Here is an 18,633-nt window from a genome sequence, read left to right as displayed (position 1 = left end):
ACAGTGTATGATACATAGCATGTGCTCCATGAATGTTGTTGATTTTTCTGAATGAGTGAGTAATTAAAGATAAAAGGCTGTGTGTATGGGAAGATTATGTAATACATCATGACTTTATTATACCAGGATAGAGAAAAGTATTTGAAGATGATTCACTCTTAGAAGAAAACAAATGGATTGTTGATAGGTATATTACTACCTTATTTCAGGCTAGAACACTACCAGTCTCAAGATTTTTGGAATGGTGCAGAACCAGAAGAAAGTGAAGTAGAAGAAGGAAGGAGGGCTACAGATGACACAAAAATAATGTTTTAGTATTAAACATCAATAAATATAGCCTTGGAGATGCTAAGAAATGTTAGGCAGTAGACAAGAATGGGTTGGGGAGGAGATGAAATAAGAAAGATGAATATTGGAAATTATGACATAGAGAGTATCAGAGAATTTAACAGTAAAAAAAGAGGTAGCACATGCAAATTATAAAACACTTGTATAATAAGTAACCATGTGTATGTATGTGTGTATATATGTATATGACTATCTATATTTATATATCTATGTACCTGTATCTTAGAAGCACCTAAATACTACTTTTCAATCCTGAGCATGTATCAGAATCATCTGGGAGGTTTTAAAAAATACTAGGTCTCACTCTAGTTCTACTGAACCATAATCTTTGAGGATGGAACTCAAACATGTGTGTTAAATAAATATTTATTTTACTAGTGATTTTTATTTGCAGCTAAGGCATTATAAGCTACTCTTTACTTAAATGCAACCTAGCTATAATTTAGTGACATAGTACATAGTAGTTGTTTGCTTAGGAACATATGTGTGTTTATTAGAGAAGACAGATGGCCAATCAGTAAGTTAATGTCAGCATTTTTTAAAAAGTACAGATTCTGGAGTCATTGTGCCCTTCATTTATATTGAGTACAACACAGTGTAATAAAAGTACTGACCATGGATAATCTTGAAAAATGTTTATTTATATTCCTCACACTCTGAAGAAAAAAATGCTTATTTCATTAAATTTAGATATAAAATCAGTTCTGTTCAAAACTGACACAATTCCACTATATAGGATGAATTTCATATTTCCTTATTTCCTTTGTATATTAAAAAATTAACTCTGGGGGAAGCCTGGGTGGCTCACAGGTTTAGCTCCTGCCTTCAGCCCAGGGCATGATCCTGGAGACCCGGGACCGAGTCCGGCGTTGAGCTCCCTGCATGGAGTTTGCTTCTCCCTCTGCCTGTGTCTCTGCCTCTCTCTCTCTCTCTCTCTCTCTCTCTCTGTGTGTGTGTGTGTGTGTGTGTGTGTGTGTGTCTCATGAATAAATAAATTAAAATCTTTTAAAAAATTAACTCTGGATACCTATTTTCAGTTTTTATTAAAGACATTTAAAAATAATTTTACGTGTTTTTTTACTATTTAATTTATCTTGAAAATCTTTCTTTTTACAAGTGAGAATAAGCTGATGATTGCCAGAGGGGAGGGAAGCTGGATGATGGGTAAAATGAGTGAAGTGAAGTGGGAGATGCAGGCTTCCAGTTGAGGAATGAGTAAGTCATGGGAATAGGAGCTACAGCATTAAGAAGTATAGTCAATGGTAAAGTAATAGCATTGTATGGTGACAGTAGTTATACTTGTAGTGAGCATAGGATATCATATAGAATGGTTGAACCAATACCTTGTGTACCTGAAAGTAATGTAACATTGTGTGTCAACTATACACGAAACATAATAAACATTATATATTAAAATATATATTGTATATAATACTATCTATCCATATAAATTAAAACAACTTTTTCCTCATTCTCTATTTATGAAATTGTGTGGATTTCCGTGGCTGTCTGCTTCCATAAAATCAAACAAGTATTATGCAAAGCCTTAGGAATGCAGAGATGAATGTGATAATACCTGCATTCAGGAAGCTCACAGTCTAGTGAGAGAGAAAGACAAGGTAAGGTGATTTATTAGGACACAGAGTAACAATATTTTATGGTGGCTATCCCCTGGGAAAAGTGATCTTTTCTAATCTAGTAGCATTTCTCATGTTGGAAACTTTTTATGGTAATGCTGCCAAAAAATGAAAGACATATTACATTTTTAAAGGCTGGGCATCTGGATTTTAATTAAGAAAAGAGACATTGGGCAGACACTTTAATTTGGAAGACATTCTTAGCTTTGGTGAAACTAACTAGAGTATAATTGTTTCCTTGGTGACAGTAACTAGTACAGTACAGTTGTTTCCTAGCTCTGAACATTTTTTAAAAACTAATGTCATTATGACCCATGTTTATAATGATGGTCTTTTTTTTTATGATAGTCACACACACAGAGAGAGAGAGGCAGAGACATAGGCAGAGGGAGAAGCAGGCTCCATGCACCGGGAGCCCGACGTGGGATTCGATCCCGGGTCTCCAGGATCACGCCCTGGGCCAAAGGCAGGCGCCAAACCGCTGCGCCACCCAGGGATCCCCATAATGATGGTCTTAAATGTCAGATACTAAAATACTTAGGCATAAAAATGCTGTACTGTGTTCAACATAGAATCACAGACCTATGGGGAACCTTAAAGATCCATGTAATGTAATCTGTTTGTCATGTGAGAGCAGTGAAGTAGAGTCATTTGTGATTTGGCTAAGGCCACTTGTCTTATGCATGGCAGAGCTAGGAGCAAATCTTAGTCTACTGACTCTTCTACCAGTGTTCTTTCAGGTGGAGAAGAATCCTAATACGTGTTTTTATTATATGCTCTAAAGACCAGTAGTACATTCGTAGTATGTAGTGAAAACTCAGTTAACCATAATATTTAGAGTATACAGTCTGATGTTGCTTTTGGTATACACATATTCTATTGCAAAGGTGCATATAGATAAGCCATATAGAATGGTAGCTGCAAAGCATATGTATTTGCATTAAAAAGTTTTTCTTAAAATATTTTATTTATTTATTCATGAGAGACCTATAGTGAGAGGCAGAGACACAGACCAGAGGGAGAAGCAGGCTCCTTGCAGGGAACCCGATGTGGGACTCGATCCAGGGACTGGGATCACGCCGTGAGCCAGAGGCAGACCCTCAACCACTGAGCCACCCAGGCATCCCTGAAAACAGTTTTTGACTTTTTGGGGGAAATTAACTCTCATAGCCACTTACAAGTCTGTTGAAATACCATCTTGATGTATAACAAACATCCATAGACATACTTTTAGAGCTGATTCTTCATTTCTGGCTGATTAGTGGTTACTGATACCTAAAGCTAAAATTCCTCTCCTGCCCTCATGACAGAGTGAATGTTTGGCTAATTGTGTAACATGGAAGTTATTTTAGCTGCCAAGGAGTCTGGTTTACTTGGGATTATGCTCATGCCCACTTTGACCATAGTCAATATTTATTAATCAATCAATTGATGCATGACTTGACTGAGAATATTCTTGGAATCCAGACCAGAATTTACATGGTGTTAAGAATTGCATGCTCAACTGACTGGGCCAGTCAGGCACCCCTCCAGTGAGGGTCTTAAAACTATTAGTTGTTGATTTTTTTCTTCTATCACTACCTAGTTGGAAGGGAAACCTGAAGCATAGATTTTATGTGCTTATGTTTATGTGTAATTATATAATAGAGGTGGTGGTGGTGGTGGTCGATCTCTGTGTGAGAAAATAGGGAATTGAAATATACCAGTAGCCCATAAAACTCTGTGCTAATGTGAAGGAGTTGGATAGTCATTTATTTTCTGGTGTGATTTCTGGATCTAAATGGAGCTAATCATTAGATGTTGCAACTAGTTTTGAGAATTGTTTAGATTTTTTTTTTTACAGGATGAAGGAGTTGTTAAAGAAATCCCTATTACTCATCATGTTAAGGAAGGATATGAGAAGGCAGATCCTGCACAGTTCGAGTTGCTCAAGGTGCTTGGTCAGGGATCCTTTGGAAAGGTAATAAATGCCTTATTCCACATTTTTTTTCTCTTTTAAACATTTAGCAGAAAAAGTGTACACATAGAAATTTGGAAAATGTGCCATTTATAAATTTGTAAAAGAATACAAACAAAGTTAACTCTCTAATTTTACTCCTTTTATTTCTGTGGTATCTTAGTTCTATTTCTTCATATTTCTCTATAATAAACAATGTTTTCCGGTACTGTGGGCTCACTCATTTCTTTGGGACAAAATAGAACATGCTGTTTATTAGCTGCCTATATCAAAGTAGTTTGATTTTTTAAAAAAAGTTTTCCTTTTAAAAATGCTGGCATAATCCACAGCTTGTTCTTTCTGAGTGATTTTATCTATATTTCTTAGCTCTATCACAAAAGTAATAATTATACACCAATTCATATATGAGTGCATGAATTCACCTACTATCATTAAAGAAGTGTGTGTACATTACAGCAGGGATAGGGACTGGGTGACGTATAGATGATGTGAAACTCCTAAGCTCTAAGGAGATTAAGTTTCAAGATAGAGACGTTGAGAAATTCATGATTAATTTCATTATCAAAATAATGAAATTCATTATTAAATCTGTTTATTAAGTGCTTAATGGTATGATTCTTAGAAGTGTGTAGGTCTGGTTCTTGACTTTTGTACATCTAACATTGAAGAAGTGAAAGTTGAAGTTACTATACACACAACAATAGATAACAGCCTTTAAGGAAACAATAGCAACAATTTAATGGGAGAAAGATAATGAGAAACTACTAATTTGAGGTGACTGAGATTTAGTTTAAAGGGAGAAAAGTAGGGCAACTGAGCAGTGACTCTTATGACCTGAATCATTTTTTGTATATATATTTTTAAAGAATTTATTTATTTATTCATGAAAGAGAGAGAGAGAGAGAGAGAGAGAGAGAGAGAGAGAGAAGCAGAGACACAGGCAGAGGGAGAAGCAGGCTCTCTGCAGGAGCCCAATGTGGGATCCGATCCCAGATCTCAGAATCACACCCTGAGCCAAAAGCAGATGCTCTACCGCTGAGCCACCCAGGCATCCCTTTATTGTATATTTTTTTATTGGAGTTCAATTAGCCAACATATAGTATAACACCCAGTCCTCATCATGTCCAGTGCCCCCGTCAGGGCCCGATACCCAGTTACCCCATTCCCCCACCCACCTCCCCTTCTGCTACCACTTTTTCATTTCCCAGAGATACGAATCTCTCATGCTCTGTCACCCTTTCTGATTTTTCCCACTCATTTTCTCTCTTTTCCCCTATAATCCCTTTGACTATTTTTTATATTCCCCGTATAAGTGAAACCATATGTTGTCCTTGTCCTTCTGAGTGACTTACTTCACTTAGCATAATACCCTCCAGTTCCATCCACATTGAAGCAAATGGTGGGTATTTTTTGTTTCTAATGGCTGAGTAATATTCCATTGTATACATACACCACATCTTCTTTATCCATTCACCTTTCAATGGACATTGAAGCTCCTTCCACAGTTTGGCTATTATGGACATTGCAGCTATAAACATTGGGGTGCAGGTGTCTCAGCTTTTCACTGCATCAGTATCTTTTGGGTAAATACCCAGTAGTGCAATTGCTGGGTCATAGGGTAGCTCTATTTTTTAACTCTTTGAGGAACCTCCACACAGTTTTCCAGAGTGGCTCCACCAGTTCACATTCCCACCAACATCCCCTTCTTCCACATCCTCTCCAACATTTGTTGTTTCCCGTCTTGTAAGTTTTCACCATTCTTACTAGTGTGAGGTGGTATCTCATTGTGGTTTGATTTGTATTTCCCTGATGGCCAGTGATGTGGAGCATTTTCTCATGTGTTTGTTGGCTATGTCTATGTCTTCTTTGGTGAAATTACTGTTCGTGTCTTTTGACCATTTCATGATTAGATTGCTTTTTTCTTGGGTGTTGAGCCTAATAAATTCTTTATAGCTCTTGGATACTAGCCCTTTATCTGATTTGAAAATATCTTCTCCCATTCTGCAGGTTGTCATTGAGTTTTGTTGACTGTTTCTTTTGCTGTGCAGAAGCTTTTTATCTTGATGAATTCCCAATAGTTCATTTTTGCTTTTGTTTCCCTTGCCTTCATAGATGTATCTTGCAAGAAGTTGCTGTGGCCAAGTTCAAAAAGAGTGTTGCCTGTGTTCTCCTCTAGGATTTTGATGGAATCTTGTCTCACATTTAGATCTTTCATCCATTTTGAGTTTATCTTTGTGTATGGTGTAAGAGGATGGTCTAGTTTCATTGTTCTGCATGTGGATGTCCAATTTTCCCAGCACCATTTATTGAAGAGACTGTCTTTTTTTCCAGTGGATAGTCTTTTCTGCTTTGTCGAATTTTAGTTGGCCATAGAGTTGAGTGTTGTGCCCAAGATTAGGTATCCAAGAAACCACCAAAAAGCTGACACCAATGCAAATCCACGAGGGTTTATTTACAAGCTCGAGTTTGGGTCCAAGTTATACCCGACACAGCGGAGCAAGGACTTGGACCCCGAGGTGGGTTTCAGCTTAGTTTTATGGGCTGGTCTAGGGGACCTCCAGAAGAGATTGAGGAATTTCTGAAGTTCTGTTTACATTCTGATACGGGGCTTTCAAGGGCGTTGAGCTCTGTTCCCATTCTAATATGGGACTTTCTAGGGCATTAAGCTGTAAATTTCAGCTCTTATTCGCAGGGGCCTGAGATGGCTGTACTTGTGCTAATGCTGAACTTAAAGTGGAATGGCCTTAATTTTCTCGGCCTCCACATTGAGGGCCCATTTCTGGGTTCTCTATTCTGTTCCATTGATCTGTGTCTGTTTTAGTGCCAGTACCACACTGTCTTGATGATCACAGCTTTGTAGTACAACTTGAAATCCGGGTTTATGATGCCTCCGGCTCTGGTTTTCTTTTTCAACATTCCCCTGGCTATTCGAGGTCTTTTCTGATTCCACACAAATATTAAGATGATTTGTTCCAACTCTCTGAAGAAAGTCCATGGTATTTTGATAGGGATTGAATTAAACGTGTAAATAGCCCTGGGTAGCATGGACATTTTCACAATATTAATTCTGCCAATCCATAAGCATGGAATATTTTTCCATCTCTTTGTGTCTTCCTCTATTTCTTTCAGAAGTGTTCCGTAGTTTTTAGGGTATAGATCCTTTACCTCTTTGGTTAGGTTTATTCCTAGGTATTTTATGCTTTTGGGTGCAATAGCCAATGGGATTGACTCCTTAATTTCTCTTTCTTCAGTCTCATTGTTAGTGTATAAAAATGCCAGTGATTTCTTAGCATTGATTTTGTATCCTGCCACACTACCAAATTGCTGTATGAGTTCTAGCAATCTTGGGGTGGAGGCTTTTGGGTTTTCTATGTAGAGTATCATGTCATCGGCGAAGAGGGGGAGTTTGACTTCTTCTTTGCCATTTGAATGCCTTTAATGTCTTTTTGTTGTCTGATTGCTGAGGCGAGGACTTCCAATACTATGTTGAATAGCAGTGGAGAGAGTGGACATCCCTGTCTTGTTCCTGATCTTAGGGGAAAGGCTCCCAGTGCTTCCCCATTGAGAATGATATTTGCTGTGGGCTTTTCGTAGATGGCTTTTAAGATGTCGAGGAACGTTCCCTCTATCCCTACACTCTGAAGAGTTTTGATCAGGAATGGATGCTGTATTTTGTCAATGCTTTCTCTGCATCTAATGAGAGGATCATATGGTTCTTGGTTTTTCTCTCGCTGATATGATTAATCACACTGATTGTTTTACGAGGGTTGAACCAGCCTTGTGTCCTGGGGATAAATCATACTTGGTTATGGTGAATAATTTTCTTAATGTACTGTTGGATCCTATTGGCTAGTATCTTGTTGAGAATTTTTGCATCCATGTTCATCAGGGATATTGGTCTGTAATTCTCCTTTTTGGTGGGGTCTTTGGTTTTGGAATTAAGGTGATGCTGGCCTCATAGAACGAATTTGGAAGTATTCCATCTCTTTCTATCTTTCCAAACAGCTTTAGTAGAATAGGTATGGTTTCTTCTTTAAACGTTTGATAGAATTCCCCTGGGAAGCCATCTGGCCCTGGACCCTTGTGTCTTGGGAGGTTTTTGATGACTGCTTCAATTTCCTCCCTGGTTATTGGCCTGTTCAGGTTTTCTATTTCTTCCTGTTCCAGTTTTGGTAGTTTGTGGCTTTTCAGAAATGCGTCCATTTCTTCTAGATTGCCTAATTTATTGGCGTACAGCTGTTCATAATATGGTTTTAAAATCGTTTGTATTTCCTTGATGTTGGTAGTGACCTCTCCTTTCTCATTCATGATTTTATTAATTTGAGTCTTTTCTCTCTTCTTTTTAATAAGGTTGGCTAATGGTTTATCTATCTTATTAATTCTTTCAAAGAACCAACTCCTGGTTCTGTTGATCTGTTCCACAGTTCTTCTGGTCTCGATTTCGTTGAGTTCTGCTCGAATTTTAATTAACTCTCTTCTTCTCCTGGGCATAGGGTCCATCTGCTTTTTTTCCTCTAGCTCCTTTAGGTGTAATGTTAGCTTTTGTATTTGAGTTCTTTCCAGTTTTTGAATGGATGCTTGTATTGTTATGTATTTCCCCCTCAGGACTGCTGTTGCTGCATCCCAAAGATTTTGAACAGTTGTATCTTCATTCTCATTAGTTTCAATGAATCTTTTTAATTCTTCTTAAGTTCCTGGTTGACCCTTTCATCTTTTAGCAGGATGGTCCTTAACCTCCACGTGTTTGAAGTCCTTCCAAACTTCTTGTTGTGATTTAGTTCTAATTTCAAGGCATTATGGTCTGAGAATATGCAGGGGACCTTCCCAATCTTTTGGTATCGGTTCAGATCCGATTTGTGACCCAGTATGTGGTGTATTCTGGGGAAAGTTCCATGTGCACTTGAGAAGAATGTGTATTCAGTTGAGTTTGGATGTAAAGTTCTGTAGATATCTGTGAAATCCATCTGGTCCAGTGTATCATTTAAAGCTCTTGTTTCTTTGGAGATGTTGTGCTTAGAAGACCTATCGAGGGTAGAAAGAGCTAGATTGATGTCACCAAGTATAAGTGTATTATTATCAAAGTATTTCTTCAGTTTGGTTATTAATTGGTTTAAATATTTGGCAGCTCCCACATTCGGGGCATATATATTGAGGATTATTAAGTCCTCTTGTTGGATAGATCCTTTAAGTATGAGATAGTGTCCCTCTACTCTCTGAAGAGTTTTGATCAGGAATGGATCCTGTAGTTTGTCAAAGGCTTTCTCTGCATCTATTGAGAGCATGATATGGTTCTTCTTTTTTCTCTTGTTGATGGGATCTGTCAACAAAGGTACAAGGTGAAACAAGTAGTAAAAACAACACTGGTGGTGGCTGGATTTCCAGCTCTGGAGTCAGTTCCCTACTAGTAACTAATGCAGTCTCCCAGTCCGCACTGGCCTAGATGCTCCTGGGTCAGGTGAGGGTGTGCCGATCTGCACAGCTTGCAGGGTTCCCAGTGGAAGGAGAGTCCTCCCCGTCCTGTGCCCTCCCCACTTCTGCCTGTCTCAGAGGGAGTGCAGGATCCTTGGCTTTGTCCACTTGGCTCCCTGGAATATGGCACCCTGTACTGCTGGAATTGTGCTCTGGGGAGTCCTGGCTCCTGAAGGCAGTAGGGCGCAAACACCTCCATCCAGATCCGCCCACCTAACCAACCAGCTTCTTCCAAATTCCCCCCTGGCTGCATGGTCTAGCCCTTACAGAGATCAGTCCACATTTTGTGATGTGCTTTCCTTTGGGCGCACTTCTTCTATTAGTGACTCTGGGAAACTAGAGGCTTCACTGCCCCTCCTGTGATTCTGCTTGATTTCCCAGCTAAGTGCTTTTCCATCTGGGAAGAATCCGCTGTGGATTTTTAATGTTCCCACTTCTCTGGGGCTGGGCTTTCCTGTACCTGAAGGTTTCACCAACTGGCTTTACCCTGGCTCCTTGGCAGTGCCCCTCCCCCACTTTATTTTTTTTTCCACTTTCCTACCTTGTTAGAAGTGAAAACCCTTCTCTCTGTAGCTTTTCGGCTATTCTGTCTTTAAATCTCAGGTCGAATTTATAGGTGTTCAGGATGATTTGAATGTTATCTTGGTAAGTTGGTGGGACCAAGTGAGTTGAGGACTCCTACTCCTCTGCCATCTTGCCCTGCCATATCGTCACCTGAATCATTTTAATATTTAAAAATATTAATTGAATGCCTAGTGTATACACTTGTAAAAGCAGTATTAGTGGATATAAAATTGACATTGTCTTAAAGTAACCTGATGTCTACATGGTAAAGGATGTAACGTGAAATACAGAGAAATTTTTCTCAAGACACAGTAAAAACAAACTAAGGTAGATTATAGTTTGACAGTAATTTGCTATAAGAAGTATATGAAAATAAGGAGATAGGACTTGAATATTTGTGCTGGGGAGAGTAAAACTATAGGGAGCTTTTAATAGATTGTGTGTGGGGCAAGTCCTTATAAAAGTGACGTATAGGGAAGGAATGTGCATTCCGCATACCTGTGTTTTTAAAAATATGTAGAAGTGCAATATTCTCTTAATTATTTTACATCGTATTTTTATGATGTTAATTTTAGAGGAACAGAGATTAATTTTTTTATATCTAATATGTATACATGCTGAAATATCAACTTGGATAAAATTTCACCAGGCATTTTACCCCAATGTTACAAATGTAGTGATCTGAAGGGGCACCTACACCCCAATTTTTATAGCAGCAATGTCTACAATAACCAGATTGTGGAAATAGCCAAGATGTCCATGAACAGACAAATGGGTAAAGACGTTGTATGTATATATACAATGGAATACTACTTAGCCATTAGAAAGAATAAATATTTTCCATTTACATCAATGTGGATGAAACTGGAGGATATTACACTGAGCAAAAATACTCATCAGAGAAGAATTATCATATGGTTTTACTCACGTGTGGAATATAAGGAACAGTGTAGAGGATCATAGGGGAAGGGAGGGAAAACTGAATGGGAAGTCACGTGAGAGGGAGAAAAATCTTGAGAGACTCAAGAGTAGTTGAGAGAGGGACATTAAGGAGGGCATGCGATATGGTGAGCACTGAGTGTTATACACAACTCATAAATTATTGCACAGTAAATCTGAAACTAGTAATGTACTGTATGTTGGCTAATTGAATTTAAAAATTTTTAAAAGTTCACCAGGCAAACATTTCAAGCCATTAAAAGTCATTGTTTTTCATTTGATGTTTATATTTATTCCTATGTATGCTTATTTATATCCAGATTTGCTCCAGACAGGATTTACTATTTTCATAGATGAATACCAAGTAAAATAAAAATAAGTAGAGAAAATGATTAGAGTAGGAAAGATTAGATGAAGCCAGTACTACATTTTTGTCGTTTACAAATGCATGACATAAAAGCTTATGTGTTCTAGAAGGGGGACCAAAATGATGACTTAAAATTTCTGGCAGGCATTATAAAGAAGTTGATGCATTTAATTGCATGATTATTGGCAGTATCTGTAAGGTTGTAAACAGATCTAACAGACCAGAAAAAATTTTTCTCATGGGACTTCATAAAGAGAATACAGTATAGCAAAATGTAATGTCTTTCATAACATCTTCATATCAAATATAGAAACATGTGGACAAGTCAATATAGTCCTTAAATTCAGGAAATACTCAGCTTTGTGCAGGAACTTCAGTTTAACAAGGATAACATAGAAGTCTTTTTAAAAATTTGTAATACTGGGATGCGGGGCAAGATGGCGGAAGAGTAGGGTCCTCAAGTCAGCTGTCCCTAGCAACTTACCTAGATAACTTTCAAATCATCCTGAAAAACTATGAATTCGGCCTGAGATTTAAAGAGAGAACAGTTGGAATGCTACACTGAGGAGAATTCACGCTTCTATCAAGGTAGGAAGATGGAAAAAAATAAATAAAAAACCATCCAAGGGGGAGGAGCCCCCACAAGGAGCCGAGATAAGGCCAGGCGAGGAGTGCCTCCAGGACAGGAAAGCCCCGTCCCAGAGAAGCAGGAATTTTACCAATCTTCCTGGATGGAAAGGTGCCTGCAAGGAGCTCGGGCAGGATCCCAGGAGGGGTAGTGATGCCCTCAGGCTTCCGGGGTCACTAACAGAGGAAGTGTGCCCCAGGGGGGAGCACCCCACACACCCTAGGCTGAGCTCCCCAAAGGGCTAAGGCATGCGCCCCGCGGGACCTTGGGAGCAGCTCAGGCAGCAGCTCCACAGAGGGGGCTGCTTGGCTCCAAAAGCAGGATTCCAGCCGCTCAGGCCACCGAGCACAGGGCCCCAGGGGACACAGCCTAAGATGAAGCGCTTCCCCCGGAACAGGCAGAGGCCGGGAGAACAAAGGGCAGCGAGGATGCTCCTACCCCCGTGCAGCCCCGAACTGTGCAGATCAGTGCCCCCCGCCCTCGGAGCATCCAGGCCCCTGTGGATTGGGAGACTGTGGTAGTTACTGTGGGAGCTGACTCCAGAGATGGATAGCTGGCCACCGCCGCTGTTGTTGTTCCTCATAGTGTCACCTTGTACTTGGGACTGAGCAGGACCACCAGGGTGCAGGGGCCTCACAGGATAAACAGCTCCCCCTGAGCTGTGCACACACCTGAGAATCAGCACAGGAGGCCCCAACGCCAGAAGACCAGCTGGAAGGACAGGGGAAGAGCAAGTTCTTAACAAAGCAGCTCTGGAAAGCTCCAGGGGAAGTCCAGGGACTTACAGTATATAGAATCAGAGGATACCCCTCTTTGTTTTTGGTTTGTTCCCCCTCCCTTTTTTTCTCTTTTCCTCCTTTTACAGTAAAACTTGATTGAGCCACTCTACACTGAGCAAAATGATTAGAAGGAAGAACTCTCCACAAAGAAAGAATCAGAAACAGTCCTCTCTCCCAAAGAGTTACAGAATTTGGATTAAAATACAATGTCAGAAAACCAATGCAGAAGAACAATTATAAAGCTACTGGTGGCTCTATAAAAAAGCATAACGGATTCAAGAGACTTCATGACTGCAGAATTTAGATCTAATGGGGCCAAAATTAAAAATCAATTAAATGAGATGCAATCCAAACTGGAGGTCCTAATGATGAGGGTTAACGAGGTAGAAGAATGGGTGAGTGACATAGAAGACAAGTTGATGGCAAGGAAGGAAACTGAGGAAAAAAGAGAAAAACAAAATATCATGAGGATAGGTTAAGGGAAATAAATGACAGGCTCAGATGGAAAAATCTACCTTTAATTGGGGTTCCAGAAGGCGCCGAAGGGACAGAAAACCAGAAAGTGTATTTGAAAAAATCATAGCTGAGAATTTCCCTAACTTGGGAAGGGAAACAGGTATTTAGATCCAGGAAATAGAGAGATGCCTCCCTGATATTAATAAAGACCATTCAACACCCGATATTTCGTAGTGAAACTTCCAAATTCCAAAGATAAAGAGAAGATCCTTAGCAGTGAGAGACAAGAGATTCTTAACTTATATGGGGAGGAATATGAGATGATCAGCAGAGCTCTCCACAAAGACTTGGCAAGCCAAAAGGCTGGCAGGATATATCCAGGGTCCTAAATGAGACGAACCTGCAGCCAAGAATACTCTACCAGCAAGGCTCTCATTCAGAACAGGAAGAGAGATAAAAAGCTTCTAAGATAGGCAGAAACTGAAAGGCTATGTGACCAAAAAATGAGCTTTGCAAGAAATATTAAGGGGGACTCTGTAAAAGAGAGGAAGTCCAAGGAAACAATCCACAAAAACAGCGACTGGATAGGTATCATGACGACACTATATTCACATCTTTCAATAGTAACTCTGACCGTGAATGGACTTCATGACCCCATCAAAAGGTGAGGGTTTCAGACTGGAAAAAAAAAAAACAAGACCTATCTATTTGCTATCTACAAGAGACTCATTCGAGACATAAGGACACCTACAGCCTGAAAAACAAACAAACAAACAAAAAAAACGATTTGAAAACCATGTACCATTTAAATGGCCCTCAAAAGAATGCAGGGGTAGCCATCCTTATATCAGACAAACTATAGTTCATCCCGGAGATGGTAGTAAGATGAAGAAGGACACTATATCATACTTAAAAGATCTATCCAACACGAGGACTTAATAATCATCAATATTTATGCCCCGAATGTGGTAGCTGTCAAATATATCAATCAATTAATAACAAAATTTAAGACATAGTTATATAATAATATACTTATACTTGGTGACTTGAATGTAGCGCTTTCTACAATCTACAGGTCTTCAAAGCACAACATCTCCAAAGAAACAAGAGCTTTAAATGATACACTGCACCAGATGGATTTCACAGATATTTACAGAACTTTACATCCAAACGCAATGGATTACACATTCTTCTCAAGTGCACATGGAACTTTCTCCGGAATAGACCACATACTGGGTCACAAAGCAGGTCTTAACTGGTATCAAAAGATTGGGATCGTCCCCTGCATATTTTCAGACCATAATGCTTTGAAATGAGAACTCAATCACAAGAAGAAGTTTGGAAGGATTTCAACCACGTGGAGATTAAGAACCATCCTGCTAAAATATAAAAGGGCCAACCAGGAAATTAGAGAAGAATTAAAAAGATTCATGGAAACTAATGAGAATGAAGATACAACCATTCAAAATCTTTGGGATACAGCAAAAGCAGGCCTGAGGGGGAAATATATCGCAATACAAGCATCCATCCAAAAACTGGAAAGCACTCAAATACAGGAGCTAACCTTGCACCTAAAGGAGCTGGAGAAAAAAGAGCAAATAGATCCTAAAGGCAGCAGAAGAGAGTTAATAATGATTTGAGCAGAACTCAGTTAAATAGAGACCAGAAGAACTGTAGAACAGATTAACAAAACCAGGAGTTGGTTCTTTGAAAGAATTAATAAGATAGATAAACCATTAGCCAGCCTTATTAAAAAGAAGAGAGAAAAGATTCAAATTAATAAAATCATGAATGAGAAAGGAGAGATCACCACCAACACCAAGGTAATACAAACGATTTTAAAAACATATTATGAGCAGCTATACACCAATAAATTAGGCAATCTAGAAGAAATGGATGCTTTTCTGGAATACCACAAACTACCAAAAATGGAACTGGAAAAAATAGAAAACCTGAACAGGCCAATAACCAGGGAGGAAATTGAAGCAGTCATCCAAAACCTCCCAAGACACAAAAGTCCAGGGCCAGATGGCTTCCCAGGGGAACTCTATCAAATTAAAGAAGGAAGATTAAAGAAGGAACAATACCGGGATCCCTGGGTGGTGCAGTGGTTTGGCTCCTGCCTTTGGCCCAGGGCACGATCCTGGAGACCCAGGATCGAATCCCACGTTGGGCGCCTGGTGCATGTAGCCTGCTTTTCCCTCTGCCTATGTCTCTGCCTCTCCCTCTCTCTCACTGTGTGCCTATCATAAATAAATAAAATTTAAAAAAATTCAAAAAAAGAAGGAAGAATACCTATTTTAGTAAAGGTGTTCAGCAAGATAGAAAGAGATGGAAAACTTCGAAACTCATTCTATGAGATCAGCATCACCTTAATTCCAAAACCAGACACAGACCCCACCAAGAAGGAGAATTACAGACCAATATCCCTGATGAAGATGGATGCAAAAATTCTCAACAAGATACTAGCCAATACGATGCAACAATACATTAAGAAGATTATTCTCTGTGACCAAGTGGGATTTATCCCCGGGATGCAAAGGTCGTTCAACACTAGTAAAACAATCAATGTGATTGATCATATCAGCAAAATAAAAAACAATAACCATATGATCCTCTCAATACATGCAGAGAAAGCATTTGACAAATACAACATCCATTCTTGATCAAAACTCTTCAGACTGGGAGTGAGGGAACATTCCTCAGCGTCTTAAAAGCCATTTATGAAATGCCCACAGCAAATATCATTCTCAATGGGGAAACACCGAGAGCCTTTCATCTAAGATCAGGAACACGAAAGGGATGTCTACTCTCACAACTGCTATTCAACATGGTATTAGAAGTCCTAGCCTCAGCAATCAGGCAACAAAAAGAAATAAAGGGCATTCAAATTGGCAAAGAAAAACTCAAACTCTCCCTCTTCCCAGATGACATGATACTTTCCATAGAAAACCCAAAAGACTCCACCCCAAGATTGCTAGAACTCATACAGCAATTCGGCAGTGTGGCACAATACAAAAGCAATGCCCAGAAATCAGTGGCATTTCTATGCACTACCAATGAGACTGAAGAATGAGAAATGAAGGAGTGCATCCCATTTACAGTTGCACCCAAAAGCATAAGATACCTAGGAAAAAAACTAACCAAAGAGGTAAAGTGTCTATACCCTAAAAACTATAGAACACTTCTGAAAGAAATTGAGGAAGACACAAAGAGATGGAAAAATATTCCAAGCTCATGGATTGGAATAATTAATATTGTGAAATTGTCAATGTTACCCACGGCAATTAACACGTTTAATTCAATTGCTATGAAAATACTATGGATTTCTTCAGAGAGTTGGAACACATCATCTTAAGATTTGTGTGGAATCAGAAAAGACCCCGAATAGCCAGGGGAATATTGAGAAAGAAAACCATACCTGGGGGCATCAAATGCCAGATTTCAGGTTGTTCTACAGAGCTGTGGTCATGAAGACAGTGTGGTACTGGCACAAAAACAGACACATAGATCAATGGAACAGAATAGAGAATCCAGAATGGACCCTCAACTTTATGGTCAACTGATATTCAACAAAGCAGGAAAGACTGTCCACTAGAAAAAGGACAGTCTCTTCAATAAATGGTGCTGGGAAAATTGGACATCCATATGCAGAAAAATGAAACTAGACTATTCTTTTACACCATACACAAAGATAAACTCAAAATGTATGAAAGATCTAAATGTGAGATAAGTTTCCATCAAAATCCTAGAGGAGAACACAGGCCACAATCTTTTTGAACTTGGCCACAGCAACTTCTTGCAAGATACATCCATGAAGGCAAGAGAAACAAAAGCAAAAATGAACTATTGGGACTTAATCAAGATCAAAAGCTTCTGCATAGCAAAAGTAACAATGAACAAAACTCAAAGACATCCTGAAGAATGGGAGAATATATTTGCAAATGACCTATCTGATAAAGGGCTAGTATCCAAGATCTATAAAGAACTTATTAAACTCAACAGCAAAGAAACAAACAATCCAATCATTAAATGGGCAAAAGGCATGAAAATAAATTTCACCAAAGAAGACATAGACATAGCCAACAAGCACATGAGAAAATTCTCCGCATCACTGGCTATCATAGAAACACAAATCAAAACCACAATCAGATACCACCTCACACCAGTGAGAATGGTGAAATTAAGAAGACAGGAAACAACAAATGTTCGAGAGGATGTGGAGAAAGGGGAACCCTCTTGCACTGTTGGTGGGAATGTGAACTGGTGCAGCCACTCTGGAAAACTGTGTGTTGGTTCCTCAAAGGTAAAAATAGATTTGCCCTACAATCCAGAAATTGCACTGCTGAGTATTTACCCCAAAGATACTGATGTAGTGAAACGCTGCAACACCTGCACCCCAATGTTTATAGAAGTAATGTCCACAATAGCCAAATTGTGGAGGGATCCTCAGTGTTCATCAAAAGATGAATAGAAGGGATCCCTGGGTGGCGCAGCGGTTTGGCGCCTGCCTTTGGCCCGGGGCGCGATCCTGGAGACCCGGGATCGAATCCCACGTTGGGCTCCCAGTGCATGGAGCCCGCTTCTCCCTCTGCCTGTGTCTCTGCTTCTCTCTCTCTCACTGTGTGCCTATCATAAATAAATAAAATTTAAAAAAAAAAAAAAAGATGAATAGAAAAAGAAGATGTGGTCTATGTATACAATTGAATATTATTCAGCCATTAGAAACGACAAATACCTACCATTTCCTTTGACGTGGATGGAACTGGAGGGTCTTATGTTGAGTGCAATAATGCAGTCGGTAAAGGACAAACGTTACATGGTTTCATTCATTTGGGGAATATAAAAATTAGTGAAAGAGAATAAAGGGAAAGGACAGAAAATGTGTGAAACTGTCAGTGAGGGTGACAAAACATGGGAGATACCTAACTCGTTCATTTCTGGGAAACAAACAATGGGTAGTGGCAAAGGAGGTGGTTGGGTCGGGGCTTGGAGTGACTCAGTGATGGGCATTGAGGCGGACACTTGCTGGGATGAGCACTGGGTGTTATGCTATATGTTGGTAAATTGAACTCCAATAAAAGAAATTAAAAATATAAAGTTCTTTAAAAAAATAAAAAACAATAAAAATTTGTAATACTAAAATACAAAGTATTGATCTTCATATATTTTATCAACCAAAGAAATATTAAGGAGTTCGCTTATTTTTTCCCCTAGGTTGTTAACCTACTTGCTTGTCAGTATTACATCATTTACATGGGCATTGGGTAGATGTGGCTTGTTATATGCTGAACCTATGCAGTAATTTGGCCAAGCCTGTGAATCAGAGAAGCACGGGAGATAATCGAACAAACTTTGAGCTGTGGTGTTATTTAGTTGTCTGTAAAAGTTCCATTGTTAAAATGCAATAAATGGAATTTTGGGCTATGTAAAACATTGCAACTAGATATCTTTGTAAGATATTTAATAGGGGAAAAACACTACTAAAA

General features: G+C 39.2%; 1 protein-coding gene across 16 annotated transcripts in view; it reads left to right on the top strand.

Annotated features, from left to right (window-relative positions):
- RPS6KA6 (ribosomal protein S6 kinase A6) overlaps positions 1 to 18,633 on the top strand; it is a 216,849-nt gene that overhangs the window by 73,006 nt on the left and 125,210 nt on the right. For 13 of the 16 annotated variants that reach the window (XM_072744749.1, XM_072744757.1, XM_072744752.1 and 10 more), the window contains one exon: positions 3,829 to 3,945. The exons of the other annotated variants lie outside the window; for them this stretch is intronic. In XM_072744749.1, the coding sequence (XP_072600850.1) occupies positions 3,829 to 3,945 (117 nt within the window). The remainder of the gene's footprint in view (positions 1 to 3,828; positions 3,946 to 18,633) is intronic. 16 annotated transcript variants of the gene reach the window in all.

The sequence above is a fragment of the Vulpes vulpes genome, chromosome X (assembly GCF_048418805.1).
Source record: "Vulpes vulpes isolate BD-2025 chromosome X, VulVul3, whole genome shotgun sequence".
Taxonomy (NCBI): domain Eukaryota; kingdom Metazoa; phylum Chordata; class Mammalia; order Carnivora; family Canidae; genus Vulpes; species Vulpes vulpes.
The sequence above is the reverse complement of the archived record's forward strand: the minus strand, read 5'-3'. Positions and strand labels throughout refer to the sequence as shown.